Source organism: Patella vulgata, chromosome 2, assembly GCF_932274485.2.
Source record: "Patella vulgata chromosome 2, xgPatVulg1.2, whole genome shotgun sequence".
Taxonomy (NCBI): Eukaryota; Metazoa; Mollusca; class Gastropoda; family Patellidae; genus Patella; species Patella vulgata.
In genome coordinates, this window is record NC_065880.2 from 56,787,682 (window position 1) to 56,812,786 (window position 25,105).

The following is a 25,105-nucleotide window of genomic DNA, read 5'->3' on the forward strand; positions in this document are numbered from 1 at the left end:
GAAAAATAACAATTTTAACCCTTTGGGCACTGCACATGGTCAAATAAAACTTTTGAGTATATTGAATATTTTGTATATGACTCCAGTACATAATAATACTCTTACCATGAAATATACAATTATATATGAGACAGTAAGATGTCCAAGTCTACATGGTGGTGACCTTATCAAGGTCTAGGATGATACATGTATTGTTAGCTTTCAGTAAATTTATCATCACAAACTATATTCTCATAACTTGAAACGCAAGAATAGTTTTGAATTAAGCATTAAAGACCACATAAGATGAAAAATCTAAATTGCATGTATGTATAGCCAATGGTTACTATATCCACTTTATGGCAAGTTCACACCAATCTGATTAAAATTAATTCGGTTATTAACGTTAAGTATCCGACACACCAAAACGCTTTTCAATTTTTCAATTAAGACCTTAATCCGGTTAATTGGCTGGTAACGTCACAGGGACTACACATAGTATATCCATTATATATACAATATATCACCTTCTGTACAATATATCACTGTTTATACCCACCAGCAGTTGACAAGTGTGTATTAACAGTCCAATTAGCATGTAACTGGCCTAATCAGAATCACTGAATTATTGTCTTGTGTTGTTATAGATTAGACATTTGTGATTGGAATATAGTGGAGTGAATTTAAAATACTGTATCATGCCGTAGATCCATCGAAGGTGCCTTTGTTTAAATAGGCCACATGGCAAATGAAGACGATCCAAGCAATTAGCGCATTTACCGGTAACTTGGATAACCCTGTAATACTTGATATCCCAAACTATTCTCTATAAGTACAGAAATACAAATGGTGCCAGTCATTTGTCGATATATTCATTATTAGCTATATATAATAATAATAATAATAACCATTTCTATACACAAACAACAACATTTATCGTAACTCTATTTGAATGAAATTCACAGCGAATATGGATTTTTCCGATGACTATGCATAACAATAGATCGCCCTCATTTCTCAGCCCATCAATGGCAGGAATCTTATTACCATGTACGGTTCCATGCATACTACGGGCTTAGTAACTGAGGTTAAACTTTGGCAAGAACATTGCATGGGATTCCTGGACATGAATGTCAAATACATGTTATCATAGGTGGAGTTTCTGATGCCGTTTGGTGAGTGATTAAACTGTCAATGTAAAGAAAAACGATGTTAGACATTATAACCCAATCTTATCACAGACATTTATCCATCGAATAATTTATATTTAGATTTCATATGAAGTCAAAGTAAATGTTGTCTTAACGCCAATCAACACATAATACGAGGCTACTTTATTACAAAAACATCGGTGAACAAAGCTAATTGATTATTGGGTAAATAATAATTATAAACAACTGATGAGTAAAACTTTAACCATATGGAACTTATGGGACAAACATGTAATGTAATTAAATCAACCTGTCCATAATATCATATTGGTCGTTAAATCTTTGATAAACAACAACAAACAACAAAACTTAATTATTCTATACAATTAACGATTAGTTGTGTTGTGGAGAAATGTTTGTAGAAATTTTCCCCTGTGATGTCTTTGATCAGCGTTCTTAATCCCATATCGAGGTGTAAATTAATTTATGACCCCATGCCTGTGCAACTTTAGTTGGATTGATTAATGACAGATATTAAAGACACTACACTTGCCATATTATTATTAATACACAAAGAAAATTAGATGACCATTCTCAATCTTTTATTTGATTTAGATAGTTACCAACAAAATTTATTTGTACTGTTAATTCTAATGTATATTGAGATATTTTTTCATATTTCATTTTTATGGTATATTTCAGAGTAATGAATTCAAATCCACACGCAGTAAGAAAGGCATCGAACGATGGCTACAGGAAAACGAGATACAGTTGGCTACTCTGATAATGGGTCGTCATTTACAAATCGCATTTCAATCATGTTTGACTTTTATGATACATTTTGTATGACCACATCTTTTTACTCCTTTTTACATCTTTTTACTCAGGGAAATTAGAATCACAACAATACTCTTCTGACGTAAATGTATCTCGAATCGTTTGGACTGCACACGATGGTAGAGGGACTCTATCAAAAAGTCGCTTTAAAACACAGTATTAAAATCACTGTCATGAGAAGAGAGGCGGGCCATTATAAAACAAATTCTAAAATGGATCTGAAATTAAAATTAATTACAATACAAATTATTCTGTAGTTAATTGTTTTATTTAATTTGGGGATAAAGGAATCAGTCAGGCGTTAATGAATACACACGCCGGCTGTATATAGGTAATTAAGGAATAAACATTCCGAATATGCATACGGTCACTGTGATGTCACCAGGGGCCCCGGAACAGCGTTTTTACGGGAGTACTCTTATTGCAACTTTGAGTGAAGATAGCTGAATTAGTTTTAATCAGATTGGTGTGAACTTGCCGTAAAGTGGATATAGTAACCATTGGTTACACGTACCGAAAAGTTTCCTTACCCATCTTATGTGCCCTTTAATTAAAATATTTTCAGTGATAATATCAAGAATGAAACATTAGAGAAATGTGCTTAATAAAATATTCTTCTGTCTATGATAATTTTCTACACAGTACCATATTTGCGTAGGGTTGTGTTCTACACCTGGATGGTAACATCCTTATTCTACTCAAGTTGGGCTCTACAATTGATGGCCAAAAGTGTTCATTCCGTCTCTTAAAGTCTCATTGCATCATTTATAGCAGTGGTTTTCAACCCTTTTTTTGCAAATGACACACCTTGAAACACATGAAAAAATAGCGGCACATGGCTAAATATATGTGAAAAATATTTGATTTTGCACAACATGGTAAGTCATAGACGCCATACAACCGTAGACACAGACTAGTCACAGTTTAGTATTTAATTGATATGGCCACGCATGCGTGTCAGACAGGATCTGGTCGTGTCATGGGCATTGAGAAAAACATGTCTTTGTTCAACATTTTTTGACGAAAAAGGTAATTTAACGATGTCAGGAAAGTTAAAGACGCTCGAAGTGGTTGAAATACTTATGAATGATTCCGACTCGGATTATATCGATAACACCGATTCTGAAGACGATATTTCTGATGAAAAGGACTTAGAATGATTTGCAAATTATAGATCAACTTACCCCCTTTAACTTTTTTATTGATGTCAAGAGTCTATCACTTATAATTATTCGACAGTAGTCGATTGAAATAGGCATACAAAATATTTGACGCCAGCCTTTATTTAGCCTGACCACTTGACGTCATGACGTCGACCCGGTTAAGGGTTAATTAGCTTGTCAAACCCTTAAAGAAAAGGAGGGGGTGGGATGGGGGTGGTAATAATAATAATAATAATATCTTGTAAGTAGCACATCTAGGTCTTTTTACAATAGTAGTTTATTATTATTATATAAAATGGTCTTTAAACATCAAAAGTCTGTTGTGGGGTCTTTGCACATTCGGTGGGACCATGACTAAATAAAGTCCTGTCTACAGTCTATATAGCCATGATGATTTCAACAACTAGGCTGGGTTATGTTAGTTTGATTTTTTACAGTAGTTAAAACAAGTGTACCAGTATTCTGGTGACAGGAGATAAACAGATATATATATAATGTCCACAATGACCGTATAGACAGAGGATTATACGCTCAACACTATAATCCAGTTATTTAGTAAAGAAGTCCTGACATGATAAACATATCAGATGAGGTGGCTAACATATTGACCCTTGCAGTAGGTAAAACAAACTTGATCCCATTCCTTTTACCTATACAAGTATAGGAAGGGTGTGGGCTATCATTAACTGGTAATATATATATATATATATATATATATTATTTGCTAAAGGCTATATATTTAATATACTCCTATAATATATCTACCACTATATTAATATTACTTTTCTAAAAGTGTAACAAAATATTTTTTGTAATGATAGTTTGCAACATGACTTGAATTAGCTTTATCCTCAAAAGAATAAAATAACAATTCTCTAAAATAATATATTCACACATTTTGAGTATTGTTGCTATTCTCCAAACAGATTAAATCTACTATTCAAATCTACTTCAACAATTTTTTCTTTCACTTCATCCAGCAATAAGACTAACATTTGGACTATAAAATTTGTAAATCACTAAATGTCATTCAACAAAGTAAAATGAACAACTATTTCTACTAAGAAATGGTTAAATGCTTTCAAAAACACAATTCTAGAGGTATTAGTATTAATCAAATACATCTTCATGTAATTAAAATTTTTCCCATTCACCTAATAAAAATATTTTCAGGAATAGTACTTAGTAATGTGAAATAAATTGATTTACAATAATATAGTCATCTATTGTATATATTCATGATTCAATTTACATTCAATACCAGTACATGTATATAACAATATACAGTCTAATAACAAAACATTGACCCTACATACTTTACTACTTATAACAATGTAATAATAATTCATAAGATACCTTTATAAATACCTATCTATATATTTTACTTAAAGGAATTTATTTAATGTTATCACAGAATAAACAGTATTATGTGTACATTGTACTAAATGTGTACACTGTTCTAAATGCCTACGGTGTGGGGTAAACTTCTCTGTTTCTTAACAGCAGTGAATTTGGATATGGTGCGTAACATGTTGAGCTCAGAGGCAAATCGCACTGACATTTGTTGTACCCCACTAGGCTATACTGTTGATACGCTACTGTATGTACGGCTTCACTAAACGCGGATTCACTGTAAAGGGTAACAGCTTTCTTGAAAGCTGCATCTAAAAATGATCTATCCTTTATATGAAGAGAAATATAGTATATGTTCCTAGCAGATTTGCACGTTTAAAATTTAAAATGTATGTTTATAATAATCTGTACTTATACTGCAATCTTATATCTTTTTTGTTTAAAAAGTGGCCCACTGACATATACCAAATGTATTTAATTGAGATCTGAATCAACTTTCAAATATTATTTTAGTGGAAACTTATTTCCTGTGATATAATAGTAAGTGGGAAATTATGTAACATAAAATAAACTATAGAAGAGTTGGTGATGTAATGTTGAACATAATGTCAACATTTGATCAAATACCTTTACCTGGCTGTAAAGGTGAATCAACTCAAAATCTGTGCAGACAGTATTCATGAGCCAGTACAACTAATATAAACTTAACACGGGTTGAAAAGGTTACTCCTGTCTTAACAAAAATATTCTGGTCTGTAGCTCAAAGAAAAAAAACTGGCCTTTTTTTTAAAAAAACAAAACAAAAACAACATTCATGTTAAGTATGATATTGGATTTGGCTTTATGTGTCATATGTGTGTATGTGTATAGGTATGAAAATTAAAGCTTGGTTCACTTTTCAATAAAACTGTATAAATCCCTGTCAATATAATATTACCATACTAGACTCAGGGTGGTAGAATATGGTATTTTTATACTCCCATGATGGATCATGTTATATATGTGATTAAAAATTGTAGTCCCTGTACCTTATAACCAGACTCTGATCTAAAAACTCATAGCTAATGGTGAAACATCAAAATTTGAGGATTCAAATAAAAATAGCTTATAAAGATGAACAATGTTAAAGGAGCTAAATCGCTAATATTTGGGATCTAGAAACTGACAAAAGTGGGTCGCAACGCATATAATACTGTAATATGAATGTATATAAACTGATTTACATTCAATGGTTTCCGTTTTTACTCCAATTTCAAATCAGTTATGTTCCGCGAAATAAGCCAGCAGTCTCAATCGAGTGCAAATTTCTAGCGTCTGGTTATTCCAGTCTACATATGCCGTTTGATTTGGTGCAATGTGTCTAGCCTCGTCCCTCGAGTCTCTTGTTACAACTGGGGCTGAAGCGCATTATGGTACGTGATTCGTGTACCAATGGTAAAATGTTTATTTTGTCTTACATATTGGATATCAAAAGCCCATCTTTTTCCGGTAAGATCACAACATCAATGTTGATTTAATTTGACAAATAAATCGTGTTTTCAATGTTGAAGATTTTGGATGATATTGAGTTAGAGACTTAGCTACTTTAACTTTCAGATTTGTGAAATATAAATTATTATAACAAAAGTTTCATTTTTGGACCACATATTTTTTGGTCTTTCAAATAGTTTTAAATGGAAAAAAACATTTAAAAAAAGATAATGTCATTGTAATCTCTTTGTGTTAAATTCTATCTAAAAAGTATTGATAACACACTTTGTGAATGTGTCTGAAGGAATTTCTTCAATGTTTGATTTGTACAATAGACATTGTTTTTCTACAAACCACAAATTGATCTTATGTTATAAACACATGTACATAGTTTATATTTGTTTCAAGTCACAAGTGTCCAATCTATTGACATATAACTGTACATGTAGGCTAAACATTCTTACAGTTCTACATCTACTCAATATAGATTTAAACCATCATCATGTCTTCACAACAAACTAGAAAAACTGGTTACTAGAGATAAATAAGATAAAATCCTGAAACATAGTAACACCCCCTTATATAAAATATTTGTTTTACATCTTCAATGAAAGTTTATGATACCCTAAAGTTTTATATGCCCCTCACCCTCCATTTTTTTTATTAATATCCTTTTTTCCCGGGAAAGATTCATAACTTACATATTTCTATACCATCCTTGTTGTAATTGGTTGACCTAGCTAACATGCTTAATTAGACCATCTTTGTCTCAATGAAATTTTATCAATTAAAAATGTCAATTACTAGATATGTATATGTGCTGAAATATAATTTATCTAGTCCCCTGATCCAATTGTGTATTTTTTAGTCAACAGTAGATAATCTATCCGCTTGGAATCTATCAGATTACAAAGACGTCCATGGGCAATTTTTTTACCCAACCCTTAGTTATAGCGTTTATATTGTCTGCAGAAGATGCCCGCATTGAATGCTATGAAATTTTCAATTCAGTAAATCTTTATAAATGCTCAATGGAATTGAACCATTTTTAGACTGACACATTATTTTGGAGATTCAATTTCTCAATAGTATAGCTGGAAAGGGATTAAAAATTTGTCCAATGCCAATCAATGACTTTAACCATCATAATTTTATGTTTAGTATTCTTATAAATATATATATGTATATTGCTATTTATTTTTTGTCATGTTACTTATGTCATGTATATGAATTGTATGCGGCCTGAAATGGGTGTTATGATACAATAAAATCTTATCTTATCTTATCTAATGGTCTTGTTTTCAACTTATTACATTGTATCATGTTCATATCAACTCATTTAATAACAAAGTATTTATTTTGTAGAATTATTGATACGCTCATACCTCAAACACAATCTATCCTCCATTCAGTTTTAAAGAATTACTTACATTATCTTTTATCTATTTATTTAAAATCAATTCATTAATATTATCATCGTATATAACTGGCTTGTTTCTCTAAAAATATACATATCTAAATAGCATGGAAGCTGATTAATATAAGCCTATGGCATATCCATATAAATTGTTATAGATTTACTATCGCAACTTTAAAGAATAAATATTGTTAAAAACATGTTGTTGTTTAATCCTTACATTACAGTTTATATATATCCCTGAATACAACTTTTTATTCTATGTACTGGTACATATCTTAAATGAGATTATATCAACAATCATTTTCCGTTTCAATTCACAGACATAAAAAATCTCTTGAAAAAAGTAATATGCCTATTTAGATAAATATTAGTAATTAATACAGCAATTCACACCACATAACTCATGACAAATAGTAACCTTAGCGTTAAATTTATTTATCTAAAGTACTTTCTAGTCACTTGGCTATAAATGACAATTTTATCTACGTAAAAAGATCTTGAATACTAATGAATCATAAAAGTGATTACCAAATAGAGATAAAAAAAGTTATAGATATATAGGTAGATAAAAACACCACAGGCATTGTTTACAGTGTGTATTTTAAATATTTCAGATTTGAGTCATGGATACACCTCTATTAACTTATACTATACATCAAAGACAGTCATTTATTTTATACTAAATAAGTAAACTGCCTATCCTATCAAAATTTATCACAACTTCAACTGAAATTAGGTAACTAAATATTTATAAAATCATGACTAAGTTATTTTATGCAAGTACGCAAAGGATCTTTGAAAAGAAATAATCTATTGAGTGGCAAATCTCTTATTTTCGCAGTAATTAATATCTAAGTTCTTACTCAATGCTTTTTCCCATCAATTAATAGAAATCTGAGTACTCTATTAAATATTGAATTAAAATCTTAAATTACCAGTAAAATAGTCTAGTCCGTGTGAATGACAGAGATAACTTTTAGATACTGAATTGAATTGATAAATGTAAGGAAATGTAGAAAAAACAAACTAACCTGTTAATTGGCGTAGAATGAGGTAGATATGGATTAAATGAATATCTGGAAGATGTTCCATATACTTGTTCAACTCTTTTTATACTAGGTGTATTGGCATATATAGCTTGCTGTAAATTTGGAACACTTGTGTAATAGTATTTTTTTTGTAATCCTGGATTTGCCATTCTAGGGCGAGGGGGTGGGGGAACACTAGGTCCATCATCAAAGTCAATTGGCACAGCCCTCATTCTTAACCTAGGCCTAGGATAGGTATTTTCTATGGGTCTATTTACAGTATTAAAGCCCCAACTTTTAGGAATTGTGTTTGCATTTAAAGTCGCAGCTTTCTTTTCAGCTTTCTTGCGTTTCTTTTCTTCTTTTTCAAAACGTTTCTTTTCCTCTTTTTCCCTTTTCTTTTCCTTTTTGAGAAATTTTTTCTCTGCATCTTTATCCCTAAATAAAATTGGCATACTGGAGAATTTAGCTTTAGACTGTGCTAGGGACCTGCTACTCCTAGTGTCCCTGTAAAGGTCCTGGGGGTCGTAATAGTTTCCCATCATAATCACCTCACTAGATGGTCTATATATTACAGTATCACCTCTTATACTTCCACTAGTACTAACATAATCCACCTTATCACTATATACATTAGACGCAGATAACGGTTGTAATGACGAATAATCCAAACTATGAACTATTCTAGGAGAATGACTGTGGTTGTTGACGTCCCAAGCATACCTAGAAACATAAATAGGTGGAGGTGTAGAAGATTGATCCAATTGAGAACGGGAAGAAAGAGATCCGTTCACATTAGCATATATAACATTGTCTTCCTCTGTGTGTCTATAATGTCTTGTAGCACTCCCATTACTTATTAAACTAGCTTTACCTCTCACTGAACTATTGTCCACCCTCTCACCTGTATTTCTTAATACAACTGGAGGTGTTGATTTGGAGTGTTTTTGATATCTGCCAACTGAACTTGCTAGCTGGTCGGTTGAATCAAATACAATATTTACTTTCTGTCTTTCTCTACCTTGTCTCTTGTATACATCTGGTGGTTTCAGTAATCTCTTGTCGTAAGTATAGTCACCATTTACTGTGTGGATATCTGTCTGAATATTGTGGTTACCACGGACAGGTAAACTACCGTGTTGTGATACTACAGGCGAGATGTGATAGCCACCACTATTAACCTGGCCAGTCCTATTACTCTTTACACAATTAGGTAAGGTAATAAAATGTTTGAATGGAAATACACTAGCCTCAGGCTCAGGATTATCATACACTGGCAATTGTTTTGGTGACCCTGTGGTTCTTTTATAAATTAACCTTTGACTCATTGTTAGTTGATTAGTTGGTATTAGAAAAATAAGACTGGCTTCACACTACACTGGTATTTAGATTATCATATTAAAATCAATTATCCCATGCTTGGTAACAAAAAGCAACACACACTCAAAACAAAGGAAACACATTTCACTGGGGTTTTTGGTAGAAGACAGAATGCAAGTAGCCACAGTTGAAAACACAACTTCATTGTTTATACACAGAATTAATAGTGATCCTATAGGTAGACTGAACTAAAATTCTAATTAACATCACTTCCTCCTAATTGGTCATTTGTTTTAAATACTTCAATCAAGGTGACAGCTCTGACCTATTAAGTAATTAATTCTCCAACTGCTGTTAATGTACAGGTATAATATGATTGAAAACGCTCCGTCGTCTGTCACTATCTATGGCTACCACACTGATTGAATATAAATATCATAGTGTTCACAAATTTATACAAGTGTAAATGATAGAATAATGATACCTCTTTCATTCAGGTTCAACAAAGATATGATCATAACAGTTGAGACAGCTTTTACATTTTCCTAAATTGTTCTATACACACCCAACAAATGATATCTCCTACTCAATGTATTTCATACACATTTTACGTGTAGCCGAGTTTAATGTTAAGTTAGACTAGTTCAGATTAATTAATGAACTGCTGTTTTATATAAATATCTATTGTATTTGTAAGTATGAACTAAATCATCTGTCCAAAAACAATTTGATCATATCCAAATAAATAACAAGTCATGTCAATATTTAAATACTGGAGCCATCTGGTGACTTCGCATGTTATTATACTACTAGAGGCGTGCTTTTCCCCCATAAAATAGGCAACACCCCATTTATTACTGAGATTTGAATTGTGACTTGCATAAATACATCCACATTTAGTGGGATAAATTCTGGACTGTGTCCGTTGAAATATGTCTGTTATCTTATAATGTAGGAAAACTGAAGAATGTAGCACAGAGAAAACAAATTAAAAATAGAATATAATAATTCTAAATCCTGCACAATAGTTTTATAATTATTTTTTACTGCTATTCTTCACTATGTAAAATCTATTCACCTGGGGTCACAGTCATCAAGGTCATTATATTCTGCTTTCTTCAAGCTAGAAATATAGGTCACAGCAATAAAATTGATACCCAATCAGATGCCATCCACAATAAATGTTGATTTCTGTTGATCTGTATCTTCAATAAAGATGATGAAATAAAGCTGGCTACCATCGTAGATCTAATACATCAGACGTAAAAAAAGTGTGACAAATTATTTCTTTGATCAGCTTACGTCTTTCATTTGCCATTGTGTCATATTGGTCATCTGTATTAAACAATAGCAATAGCTGTTTATACATTAAGTGTTAAGTGACCATTGTAGTGCCGTCTGTCATCTTAGGGTAATAAGTTGTCTTGAAAAGCGGAGTCTTTTACTCTTCCATCACTGTTAACTGTTGACATGTGTTCTAGGGACAACCTTTTTGTCAATATATTAAGAAAAGAAGATTTTCTAGGGACTTTGATGCTGGTTGGTCTAAGTGAGTTATGTTCAGAGCAAGTGTCAAGCCAGAGAGCTTTCTTCCAATCTCTGTAAATTGCGAACAACTCTATTACACACACACACCCCCCTCCTCAGCTCGTATATTTTATTAGAACATAAATCCAGTGAAAAACATACGCCTTTCATTTCTTAATTATCTTCAGGTCATATTTTCTTAAATGTTACAACCAGATTGTCAAACATAGGTCATAAATTATAAACATTGGTTTCTTTAAAAAGTTAATTAATTTGACAGAAAATGAACTTCTTTTGTATTGTTTTTATTCACTCTGATCTTCCAAGGATTTGTAAATATCTTTTAATTATCTGATGGCCACATAGTCAACATAACCAACTATAAAAAGAACAAGCTAACAGACGGTGTTACAGAAAAGCATCTCATGTATTAACTAGGATAAACCTTTATGTCAAGCTGTAACAAAGTGTTTACTGTCTAAAGAAATGAAAAGAGTGATTTAATTTGCCAGCAGAGTTACAGTCTTTACAAACAATAACAAGTATGTCTAGTGAAGTATCTAACAGCAAACAGTGTTTGTTGATCAATGTACGTGTTATAGGTGTGAGATGATACGATTTCCATCTTCCTTTACTCTCTTATCATTCCTTTAACTTAATTATAACCCACACACAAGAATGAACAACTAAAACCATCCTCCCACTAGTCATGTTCCTTGAGACACCTTCAGTCACAGACACATTTGATCCTATTATAATGTTCAATAATATTCTATATATCTACTACCAACAACTGATTGAGTCATGTATTCTGTTGCTGTTGATAAATAGTAACAAGCAACTATCCTGTCATACCTGGATGATAGAGAAATAATTAATCAATAACCACTACAGCACAGGATGTAGTAACCTGACCTGTCACAACAGGCATGGCATTCATCAAAAAAAAAAATGAACCATAATCTTCCCTATATGCCCAGCTTTCTGGCCAATTTCTATAACTATTAACAACTATTATAATATTATTGGATAAAATAATAATATTCTCTTTGAACTAATAATGTCCTTGTTAACATATTAATTATTTATATAATTTCTCTAGCCATTGATATTTGTTGTCTCAAAAAAGAAGAAATGAAATGATTTTAGCACTTTGGCATGTGTCTAAATAAACATGACAATTATAGAATAATATCAGGTTGAATTAATATTATATGTATCTTAACTGGTAGTTTATTTTCTGTTTAATTAATACTGTTTACTGTTGAAACCAAAGATATATTCAACTGAATCTATTATAGCTGGGATCAATCTTTAATAGTATTTACTCACTCAATTTATTTCTCATTGGTTTGAATTTATAGAACATGGAGTCTATAATTCAAAAAATGCATACCAATAATTAGAATTCCGAACAATGGAATTTCCCAGGGGAAAAGCAAATAATTAGTTTTGCCAAAGCTGGATATCATTAATGATAAAATTGTACCAAGTTGCCTAGATTGAATGAATAATGATTACAATTAATACAATGTATGCACTCTATAGTCACCAAAATAAAAAGAAGAAACAATTACAAAATATTTGTCTGAGATTCTGGTTAACATAATAAAGTTTGTTACACTCTTTTTTTTTTGAGGGGGGGGGGGAGAGAGAGAGATAAAAAATCAGATCAGAAGTGAGATTACTTGACATCATTTAAAGTTATAAAATTTCATCAATAAAACAGAATGTAAATAAAATCTTCAAGAACCATACACATACTTGATACAAATGAAAAATATTCTGCTCAGAAAAATGTGTTTGAGATCGTCACTTATTCTTGACCCAATAAAAGTTCAACAAGACAAGCGATTCCTTCACAAACACAATAATCGGGTGATATTGACAATGTAACGAACAAACATAGTTGAGTCAACTGTAGGGCAACTCATCTTTGAAGTGGTTTTATTTCTCTATCCGTGACATGGTATCTATCTACCTGTTAACTAGACTTCTTAGATGTTTAGATGAAGGAAGAACCTGGCTTGCCCTTCAATTAAAATATTTTCTTCATCAACAATTTAACATTAACACTAGTATTTTTTCTGATATACACTATAACTGTCAGATCTTTCAAAATGATCCCCCATTTCTATCACTGCTATATTAATTTGGCTACAAATATATTTACATTTGAAGCAAAACAAGGTTTTATTTTGCAGTCTCATCAACCTATACTGATTGCATAGTAAAACAAAATTAAAGAAATAGTGTGTACAAAGCTGTGTGTACAAAGGAATATCTAAAGATTCAAGATTACAAAGTTTAAAATATATCTATTAGAGGCTGATATTGTCAATAAATTTCTGTGACTTTTTAATCCAAATATGTATAGATGGACTAAATTTTCACTGAACTGGTATGAAACAAATTGAAATAGGGTTTAACATTCTACTTTTCTGCACCGACTGTGCTTATGATGACGGGCATACGCATAAAGGGTAATGAGGGTATTATGAGAGAAATTTTGCTTGGATAGTGGCGCTGCGTCCTACTCTTATTTTGAATTCCAACTGTCAAGGGTTCTTTTAAGTGCACGCCAATGTGTACACAGGACCTCACTTTTTGGTCCCATTTGAATGATTAGCCACTGTTCCTTGTCAGGCCCTCCATCCCACACCACTGACAATGGGTAAACCACGCCAAGAAATCCAGACCAATTTTCTCGCCCAACACTGCTAGACCACCTGGTTAGACAGCCAGCAAAGTGTGGCTACAACTTTGTAACAGTGCACTAAATTTCAATCAAAACAACTACAGCAATAAAGGGTCATAATTCAGTAGAGAAATCCCACAAAACGCATATTTGTGCTGTAACTCTGCTTTATGGAGCAGCATGCAAACCCTCAATCAAATAACTCAATGTTTTGGAAAAAAAAGGAGGGGGGGGGGAGTGAAACTCAACAACAAAAGGTCACAGAATTTGAAACAAAAATCTGTTAAAAACTGTAGCTTCTATCACATTTACTGTAGCTGCAATCATGTTAAAAAAAGTTTTCAGAAAAGGTGGCATAAATCATCTGGAATGGAAGGTCACGAAATGCAGAATATCAATTGGATATGACCTTCATGTTTCACAAGGTTTCGAAAAATTGGGAGTAACTCAGGAATGAAAGGTCACAGAACGCTAAATATGACCCCACATGCCAATTGCTGACAGACGGAGAGGGTAATGAAAAGTGGGCTTATAAAAAGCAACAAAGAATACTTTTTTTGATCAACTAGGACTAAGCAACAAGTACATATATTTTTCATTATGAATTTAAATCAACTTTAAAGATCAATAACCTGTAAGTCAGTGATTGGCCTAATTAATATATTGAGCCTACTGAGCCCAAAAGTTGAAGACTGGGCGGCAACATACATACGTTTTGAAAATCGCTGACAAGGTTTTTCCCATGTGCCAATACTATATCATGGTGTGTAGGTTTACAAAATCGTCTTTCTGATTGTTTTATGGGTATATTTCTGTCTGCGGGTCAGCCGCAGCAGTGTTTTGATCTCGATGTTACAGGGTATTAATCAATCCATGGTTTAAAAAGATGCCAAAAGTAATAGTGTATCAAATCTCCAAAACTATTTTTAAGTGCTCAGAAATCGATTCTAAGGGAGTCAATTTTCAAAATTTTCTGGGGGACAGACCCCCCACGCGGGCTCTTACCTGCGGTGTTCGCGCGGTGCGCGAGGGTTGGGCTTCGTCCCGACATTGCCGCGCACGACCAAATCCTTAGACGAGGCTCTGGAGTACATATTAAATGCACACAATGGATTTAACAAGTATGCCAATATTTCATATGAAGGACAGCTTTCAACAAGAAATGTTGGCCTTTCAAATGTACCAAAGAATTTATAATCTTATAATTGGAAGTTATCATTGATATCCTTTTTTTCCATTTGAAATGAAATGAAATGAAATGAAATGGGGTTTAACGTCCTACTGTTCTGCTCCTAACCTGGGCTAATGAAGACGGGCATACGCCATACAGTGTGCTATGAGGGAAATTTTGCCCGGACAGCGCCACTACGGCCTACTCTTATATCGAATTCCAACTGCCAAGGGATCTTTTACGTGCACGCCAATGTGTACACAGGACCTCGGTTTTTCGTCCCATCCAAATGACTAGACAGCTTTCCTTGTCAGCCCCTCCGTCCTGCATCACTGACAAGGGAGAACCACGCCGGAAAATCTGGATGAACTTTCTCGGCCAATGCAGGGATCGAACACCCGACCTCCAGGCTAGCGAGCTAGCGTCTTACCCACTTAGCCACGTGATCCCCTTTTCCATTTGAGATTAATGATCTACTAACCATTAATTAAAGGTGGAATCCTAGATTCCAATGCAAATCATGTGCAAAAAAGTAAAGAAATAAATATATTGAGTCATGCATTTTTTTTGATAAATAGTAATAAGCAAATGATAGCAGATTTAATTGAGCTGCTAGGAAGAAATCAGAAGATTTGCTTAATGGAATTCTACTGTTCATCTGGACGAGAGGCTTGAAGCAGTTGCGATAATCACCAGGGGCGCAGATCGCCAAAAATTGGTGGTGGGGACAGTCCATGCGCAGGCGACTATCGGTAAAGAGGGGGGGTTTGGTGGCCCCCCCCCCCCGAATTTTTTTGAAATCTAGACGCTCTAAAACGCACAATGCGGGTATTTTCAGCATCATTTTCTGGCAAACAATTCTAATCCCTGAGGCAGCAAATGATATGAAATCTAATCTAAAGACAAATCTTCAAGCCACCGTTCACGATTTATTCTCTCATGTACACTACAAGAACTAGAAATATTTACACTACTGAGATTCCAGCTCCGCCTCCATTCCAAGTAGTGGTCGAAGACTACGTAATATCTTTGAGCAAAATGTGTACTCAATTGGATACACAAATGTACAGGCCTACAAATCTTTTAATTTATATAAACTAAAACAAGCCACACACACAGAGCAAAACATCGGTGATTAAAAATCTGATGGCAAAGGCGAATTTTCCCACCTTAAAATTCAAAAATGATGACCACATTGAAATAATAACTTTTCGCTTTTGTTTTAAAAGTTAAATCTAGCTGTTTATATTGTTCCCATAGCTATTTTAATGATTCACAAAGTACCAGTTGTATTATATTATCTATTTTGAATGTGACAGTGGTGATAATAAAATAAAACCAAGTACGAACAATCCAAACCATCAGACAAAATTCGAAGTCCTAAAAAAATGGTAGAGGCAAAATAGTGTAATAAGGCAAAATAGTGTAATCAGCATATGGACTGTTCACCGTGTACAAAATACACGACAAACAGTGGTAACAGGTGTCCGGAAGAGTAAGCTTACCCTGCCTGGCGCCACACCCGCCATAGCTGCATCCAAACTATTAGGCGAAATCTCGGTAAAATAGCGTGATTGGCCAATGGACTATCGGTATGCAAAATGCACGTGATGAACAGTGTTAACGATGTAGTAGACAGACATTATCAGGGATAGTATACGAGTCAATTAAATATATCTAGAATAATAGCCGAGAGAGACATGTTATATTTACCAAGCAAGTCAATATGACGGCCATAAAACTTTTTAAAGGTTTTAATAAGTTTAGTTCGCAAGTATCCCTGTAGTTGAAGCTTAGATGACAAATGCCTCGATCTACTTAAAAAATCAAAATAAAATGAACAAGCTCTCGCGTAACGAATTAGTTGAGACACAAACACTCCATAAGCTGGTGATATTGGAATGTTACTACTAATAAATGGAAAGTTAACAATCGGAAAGTCAAAGTCATCACGTTTATCGTACAATTTAACACTAAGTTTATGGCAATTGTCAAAATCGAGACGCAAATCCAAGTAGGAAGCGTAATTGACACCGTCAGTAGTGTTTTTAATATATGAATTCTACATAATCACTAAATTTTGGATTATTCAGTGATAGAACATCATCAATATATCGATAAGTGAAATTAAAATGTCTGACTAATCGTTTATTTGATTTTACAAGTGCCTGTATGTAATCGGCTTCGTAGGGATAGAGAAACAAATCAGCAAGCAAAGGTTCACAGTTGGTGCCCATGGGGATACCTACCACTTGCTGATAAATTTCCCCTCTAAATTCAACAAAGATATTATCAATTAAAATATCCAACATCTGAATTATCTTGTTGGCCGTGAATTTATTTTTGGAATCACTATGGTTCTTGACAAAATATGTGGAATTGTAATTAACAACTAAATAGTGATATCTAACATTTCCTGATTTAGATGAAATGACACTGTGAATAATGTCTTTTAACCGAGCTTTTAATCTACTAGGGGGAATTTTAATGTACAAAGTAGAAAAGTCAAACGGTTGTATAGATGAGATTAAAGCAAGTGATCTAGATTGTAAACCATCAAGTAATTCTTTGGAATTTTTTAATATCCACATTTGATTAAAACCACTATGAGAGTATATTTTGTCACAGTATTTTTGAATACCCTCTTTCACTGCCGTTAGTATGGATTTCAATACTTTTGAAAGTGGTTTTGTGGAACTAGATTAGATTTCGTATCATTTGCTGCCTCAGGGATTAGAATTGTTTGCCAGAAAATGATGCTGAAAATACCCACATTGTGCGTTTTAGAGCGTCTAGTTTCCAAAAAAATTCGGGGGAGGACCACTGAACCCCCCTCTTTACCAATAGTCGCCCGCGCATGGACTGTCCCCACCACCAATTTTTTGCGATCTGCGCCCCTGTACGGGATGACCCTGCTATAAAACGTTGCTTGTAGGGATTTTTATGTAGTTTAGGTATTCAATATAACAAGGGCAGATATGTATAGGTATCTCCACATGGAGTACCAAATGAAGTGAGTACAGATCTGTGATTGGATACAATTTCATCCTTACTAAGCGTAGAGCGTTTATACGTAGCACTGTCGATTGATTTCCAGAAATTAAGTTCTTTAAACAGGCAGTCATAATAATATCGTTTACATATAAACACTAAGTTATTGGACGCTTTGTCAGCCGGTACAATGACATACTTGTCATGTTAGGCTTAGAAATTACGTGTTTGGAATTTTATAATTTGCGTGATTTATCATCCAGTATACCAGATAAAAACAAAATCTCAGTTATTTAATACCCAACGTATCAGATATGCACACCTACATGATATACATATTATTAAAATCCCTAAGGAATATTTTAATCATTTACTGTTATAATAGGAATTATCACATATTCCCTGTTAAATAAAAATCTGTCACCGGGTGCAGCTGTGCAACTTCAAGGACCCTGGCCTCAAGTGCCTGGGACCAACTCTACACTTTCTGAAATGTCAATAAAAGCTCTGGAATGATTTCAATTTCAAAAAATAAACAGTAAGCAAAGCATTGGAAATAAGTGGTGGGGACACAGTATATCATGTCCCCACCACTAAAAATATTGGTGGGGACGCGTCCCGGTGTCCCCACCGGGATCTGCGCCCATGATAATCACTTTCTGCTATAAGTTGTGCATGTACCGGTATGTGCCGATAGACTAATCATCATTCAGATTGTTGTGCAGGACTTATCAGCAGAAATTGAAACTTTGTATTTCTGTGAAAATACCAACAGGCTTGATTGTTCAGGACTAAGATAAATGTTTTTAAGTCTTCCCAGAAATATAACCCACTTTATTCTCTAAAATATATCTGGAAAGGCTATATTTTACAGGATATTGATCAAGATTATTGAAAATTTGATTTAATTGTAACTGTATTTTGTATATCTACAAAACTGTATATATATATATATAAATCTACCTGTAGGTAAAGTATATTGAGTTTCACTGCGATCAATACCATGATTTATTCCCCTTTAGGTTATTAGATATCATAGGTATCTATTGTTTGTATATGTAGTACTGTTATTACTTATCTTGGAAACATAAAGTATATATATGTCTAGATATATAACCCACTTTTATCTACATCATGATGTATGGGTATATAAATAATGAATGACAAATAAGGTCAAGAGTTGGTCTAAGTGTTCTATGGTCATATCTAATATACATATGTACATGATGTACTAAACTAATCTGAGTAAGGTGCAAGCACCGAATATCTAAATTATTCATCCAACAGTTTCTAGAGATAAAAGTCATTACAAACTGGTACATATGCAGTTTATTGATGCATGATTACACATATTCTTAGTTTTAATACCAGATAGGTTGCCAGGCATTCGAATATATGACCACCAACAGCATAGTTGTCCAAAATGTTCGTAAGGTTGGTCATGGTTTTCAGAAATTAAGTACAGTATTGGAAAGAATTTCGCAAGAAACCCTGCACTTTTTAAAAGAAATTTATTAAAAACAAGCCAAACCAGACCTGATGAGCAATTACTAGATTTCGATGGAAGGGGCAACATCTATGCAAGTTAAAAAAAATACTTTCAAAATGTTAAGCACATTCTGCTTCATTCATTACATCTGTCACTACTTATATCATGGGATAAATATAGAGAATAATAAATGTGCAAGTTGATGTCACTGGCTATTAATCATCCCATGTAATGTAGTCAATGTGATAAATACCAAAATTATAAAGACAAAGGAGGAAGGGACAATTTTAATCTACATCTAATTATTATATCAACAGCTGACTTAACTTTATAACAATTATTATATCAACAGCTTCAAAAAATGTGAATTTTTTTAATTATCAATGTTATTGAGTAAAATATTGTGTCAAGGGGGATAACTGTACTTACCCTCCATTATTTTGTTGCACCAAAGCTGCTAATGTATTCCTATGCATTGTAACAGTATCATCTATCAGATTCCCCATAGAACCAGCTATAAACAATACAAATTCATTAAAAAAATAATGTAAGTATCATATTTTACTGCATCTAGTAAATAATTATATATCCGAAGCCAGGGATTAAAATCCCAATAATTAAAGTAGCACATCTATAAGAAATTAAAAAGAAAAAGAATCTAACCTCTTCTTAGCTGGCCATCTTGGACTGGACCACCAGGAAACCAACTCTCTCTACCATTACTTCTACCTTCATAAAAACCTTGATCTCCAACACTTAACACTAAAATATAAATATACTATAGATATTATCATTAAAACAATGGAAGTCAGATGATTGATAGATTATCTACCTCAGGTTAAAAGTTTAGCACCTCATATTACTCTGTATATACTCTATAGTTACCTTTAGGCTTGTACATAGATTTAGTATTAAAAGATAGGTTGCCATGCAAAAAAACATACGCACACAGCAGCTAAGTCGTCCAGGTAGTCAACAAGTGTTGTCGCATATTTTTTCTTTCGTCAGTAATGAGAAATGAAATGAAATGGGGTTTAACGTCCTACTGTTCTGCTCCTATACTGGGCTAATGAAGACGGGCATACACCATACAGTGTGCTATGAGGGAAATTTTGCCCGGGCAGTGGCACTATCGCCTACTCTTATATCGAATTCCAACTGCCAAGGGATCTTTTACGTGCATTCCAATGTATACACGGGACCTCGGTTTTTCGTCTCATCCGAATGACTAGACAGCTGTCCTTGTCAGGCCCTCCGTTCTGCACCACTGACAAGGGGGAACCACGTCGGAAAATCCAGATGAACTTTCTCTACCAATGCAGGGATCGAAACCCGACCTCCAGGCTAGCGAGCCAGCATCTTAACCACCTAGCCACCGTGGCTGACATTTACAACACATGAAAATCTTATTACAAGTAATAACCCATGAAGCAATTATCAGAAAACATTAGAATTTGTTTCAATTGTTTGTCTCATGACCTTAAACAGTTTATATTAACTTTAGCCTCTAGAGTGAATGAATGAATGAAATGGAGTTTTAGCCTCTAGATCGTTCACAAGATTTTTCAAAGTGATCAAGAGCCTTAACTCTGGCAGTAATTATCAGAAATCGTTGAAAATGAATAGGATTCTTTGTCTCATGACCTTAAACACTGTGTATAAGTTTAAAGTCAATCAGATATTAACTTTAGCCTCAAGAGCTTCTACAAGATTTTTCAAAGAGATCAAGGGCTATAACTTCGGTAGTAATTATTGAAATAGTTGAAAATCAATAGGCTTCTTCGACTCATGGACTCATGACCTTAAACAGTGCCTATAAATTTAAGATCAATCTGATATTAACTTTAGCCTCTAGAGTGTCCACAAGATATTTCAAAGCGATCAAGGACCATAACTCTGGCAGTAATTATTGGAAATTGTTGAAAATCTATAGATTTCTGCGTCTCATGACCTAAAACACTGTTCATTGATTGTAATTGCCTACATGGAATGTAGAATTTCAAGAAATCTCATATGTAGCCTACATCATTAGAGCACTTTCATCCAGACACTGACAGATATGAGACTATATTCCAAAATTGATCCTGGCTTGAACCGGCAACCAGTGTAGTGTTTTCTGTAGTGGAGTGATATGAGAGCATGGATTTCACCTTGTCACCATGCAAGCAGAATGGATGCCCTGAAGTTGTTCTGTTTGATAATTTGCAATACCGACAATTAGTTTGAGGTGAAAATAACACTTTTTGCAGAGTTCATTATTAGTTTTCAAGGTTTAACTGTGAAGAGTCAATTATTAACATGCCAAGGTTTTAGCGACTTGAGAAAATAGAATGTGAACATTGTGGATTAAGGCAAAAGTGAATGGTCAGTTATGACTTGGGAATAATAAAGTCTTTCGTTTTACTCTTCATTAGGATTAACACTGATCTAGAATTAGTGTATTTTCAAATCTGTTTAATCATCTGTAAATAATTGTTTTAATTCTACTGGGGAATAACAGTCAATCAATTTATTAATCATTCAACCAATAAATACAAGTGACCCAGAGTAGTGAGTTTTAGAGCTGTTCATAAACTGGTCATTAAAATTAATTTCTCCTGAATCACAGATATCTTTAAGAAAAAAAATTCTCAAAAACTCTAACAATTGAGATTGAGGTGTTCTATAACTAGTCAAATAAGTCTCGCGTAATTTTTCTAAAAACTGAGCTGAAGACCTATTAATTAAGATGTGTTCATGAAAAGGCAATATCTCTGCAAATGATTGTTAACTTATGGTTTCTCTTATTATTGTTCAATGTACCTATATATAACACTGTCACAATTTTTTCCTCATTTGTAATATGTATGCTTTATAACGACCAGTGAATTCTTGTCGACACGTCGTGTGTATATAATATAGTGATTGTTATCCATAGAACTGTGTTGTGTTAAATCTTTGATAAGGTTTATTATATCATTTTGTTAACACATTCAATTCAATTATTTTGGAAATGAATTCTAGAACTCTTGAACAATTGATAGAGTTCAGTAGTTTAATAAACTTTGCATGCTTCAGAAAAATAGAAATCTAAAAAAAACTCTTCTCTATTCAAATTACATTTGCTCACTCTCATTTAGTGGGGATCCATTTTATGGTTTTTAAATTATTAAGCTTATGTGTAGAGATGGAACTGGAAATAAATACAATGTGTTTTGTGGCAGATTTTTTTGTAATTTCTAATAATACTACATGCATAAGAATAAAATATGTGACCCGTGCTGGCAAATAAAGTCGCAATGAGAAAATTTTGAATATTGAGTTATTGTTATTTTCACATTCTCCACATCAATACCTTCAAAATGTTGTATGGTTGTTATGAGCTATATCTGTTTGAAGTTGCCCAAGTCAGAAAACGTAGTTTGAGAAAAAGCAAGTTAAAGATGTTGGTATGTTCTAAAAACAAAATCACATAGCAACCACGCCATATATTTGTTATTTTTTCGTTTAATATTTCTCTCATTGTTATAATTTAGAACAAAAGAGAAAAGTCCATACATTGTCATTAGTTATCTAGGTTTTGTATAGTATAACTTTTATGGGAATAACTTCTGTTAATCTCACCAATTAATTAGCACGTTTGTTAGTGCTCAGGAATTTAAGATTGTTGACTGGGTAATCAAGTTTAGTTTCTTGATTATGGAAGATGCTGCCACACAACTGATCATGAATTAAGATAAGGTTTTGCGTGTACAATAGATCTACTGTTATTTTCAGGTAGCATAATGGTATCAGAATCTGATAGAATGATAGAAATTTCAATTTCATGTGTAAGTGTATTATAAAGTCCATTGTAAGACTAGTAAGAGATGCTCATGTTCACTTTAGTGCATTTTGGTAGCGGTATAATGAAACAATTTTCAGACTTTTTCTCACTCAAGAATTGTCACTATTCGACTCGTTCGTTGTTCTGATAATAGTATTTGAAAGAATAATATCGAATTAGGCATGCTTGAATATTTTACATGCCATATGAAGCCACAGCAAACGGAATTCAACTATCCAAATATAATTTTTTTGAGACGAAACGAAATATCAAATAATCACCGCTTGGATTAATTATTCAGAGTAAATAATGACTTGGGGAAGGCTTAATATCATTTGCAATTGTCAATCAACTAATCATTAATCCATGATAATTAACTCATTGACACAATCCGGATTTTGAGCTAGTTGATTAATTTATAGTTAGTAAGCCACCACATGGTTTTGGTTGACACTCGATAGTAATCTATATACGATTAGAATTTTAAGATTTTTTTCCGCCGGTTCTCAGAAAGAATCGAAGTACCCCAAAACATTATCGCCAAAATCAAATTTTGATCGCCACTTTCATTTTTTAAATGCAATTTGTGATAGTGTGAGCACTGAATGCAGTCATGATACCACAATGCACCGTATTGTAAGGGTTTTAAAACCTGTTTGTATTCGTTGAAAATGGGATTATTGGTAATACTTTGGCCATATTTATAAACTAGAGGTTCACAGCTTCACAACGATGCCAAGTATTACGTAAAGAGATTGACTGGTCGTCCTGCTGTGTGCGTAGAAAAATAACTAATTTTTGGGTCAATAGATAGTATATTTATAGACTCATTTTTGTAAAAATCCCAATTTCGATCAAAATCAATATTTTCACTTGTTTTGTCTGTAGCTCATTATCAGACTTTGCACATTCCGATTCATTTTGCCAGCAAGGGTCACATATAAACAAAATGAATAAAGTTTGTTACATCATCTTGTTGTAAAATATCAGTAATAGTAGGGTCAAAGTAATGAAAACCAGATGCTGCCAGGCAGAATACGCCCACATTTTTGAGAGATGGATCGAGAACAAGCTAAAACGAAAGTGATTTTTCCTACAATCAAGGGCCATAATTCATGAAGTTACAATTCGATATGCGCAAATATCGAAAGGAACCAAGATCTTTGGGTTATAAACATGCATTTCAAGTTTCATCAAAATCGGATTAAAATTGTAACCTCTAAAGGGTCCACAACCTTGATATACAATATTTTTACACTTTTCGCGTACAAGCGGCGGCCACTTTGTCCGTCAGTTTTGGTTTGATTTTCAGGAAATTTGAACTCAACCTTTATTATGGTGTTACGGTGATATATTCAAACGATTTTTTCGTATAATCAGGGGCCATAATTCATGAAGTTACGATTCGATATGCGACAATATCGAAAGGAACCAAGATCTTTAGGTTATAAACATGCGTTTCAAGTTTCATCAAAATCGAATTAAAACTGCGACCGCTACAGGGTCCACAACCTAGACATATACCATATTTTTACACTATTTGCATACAAGCGGCGGCCATTTTGGTCCGATTTTCACGTAATTCGAACTCAACCTTCAATATGGTGTAACAGTGATAATATTCAAACGTTTTTTAAATCGGATAATAATTGTGACCTCCAGAGGGACCACAAGCTAAAAAAGGCGATTTTGCGTACAATCAG

The 25,105-nt window shown here is 33.4% G+C and overlaps 1 protein-coding gene across 4 annotated transcripts in view; it reads right to left on the bottom strand.

Annotated features, from left to right (window-relative positions):
- Positions 1 to 25,105, bottom strand: part of LOC126811147 (protein shank) — a 140,723-nt gene that overhangs the window by 26,729 nt on the left and 88,889 nt on the right. For 3 of the 4 annotated variants that reach the window (XM_050536634.2, XM_050536636.2, XM_050536631.2), the window contains 2 exons: positions 20,261 to 20,359; positions 20,027 to 20,111 (listed from right to left, as the gene is read on the bottom strand). In XM_050536634.2, the coding sequence (XP_050392591.1) occupies positions 20,027 to 20,111; positions 20,261 to 20,359 (184 nt within the window). Of the gene's footprint in view, positions 1 to 8,404; positions 10,187 to 20,026; positions 20,112 to 20,260; positions 20,360 to 25,105 lie in introns of those variants that run through there. The other variant, XM_050536638.2, reaches the window with a different exon arrangement.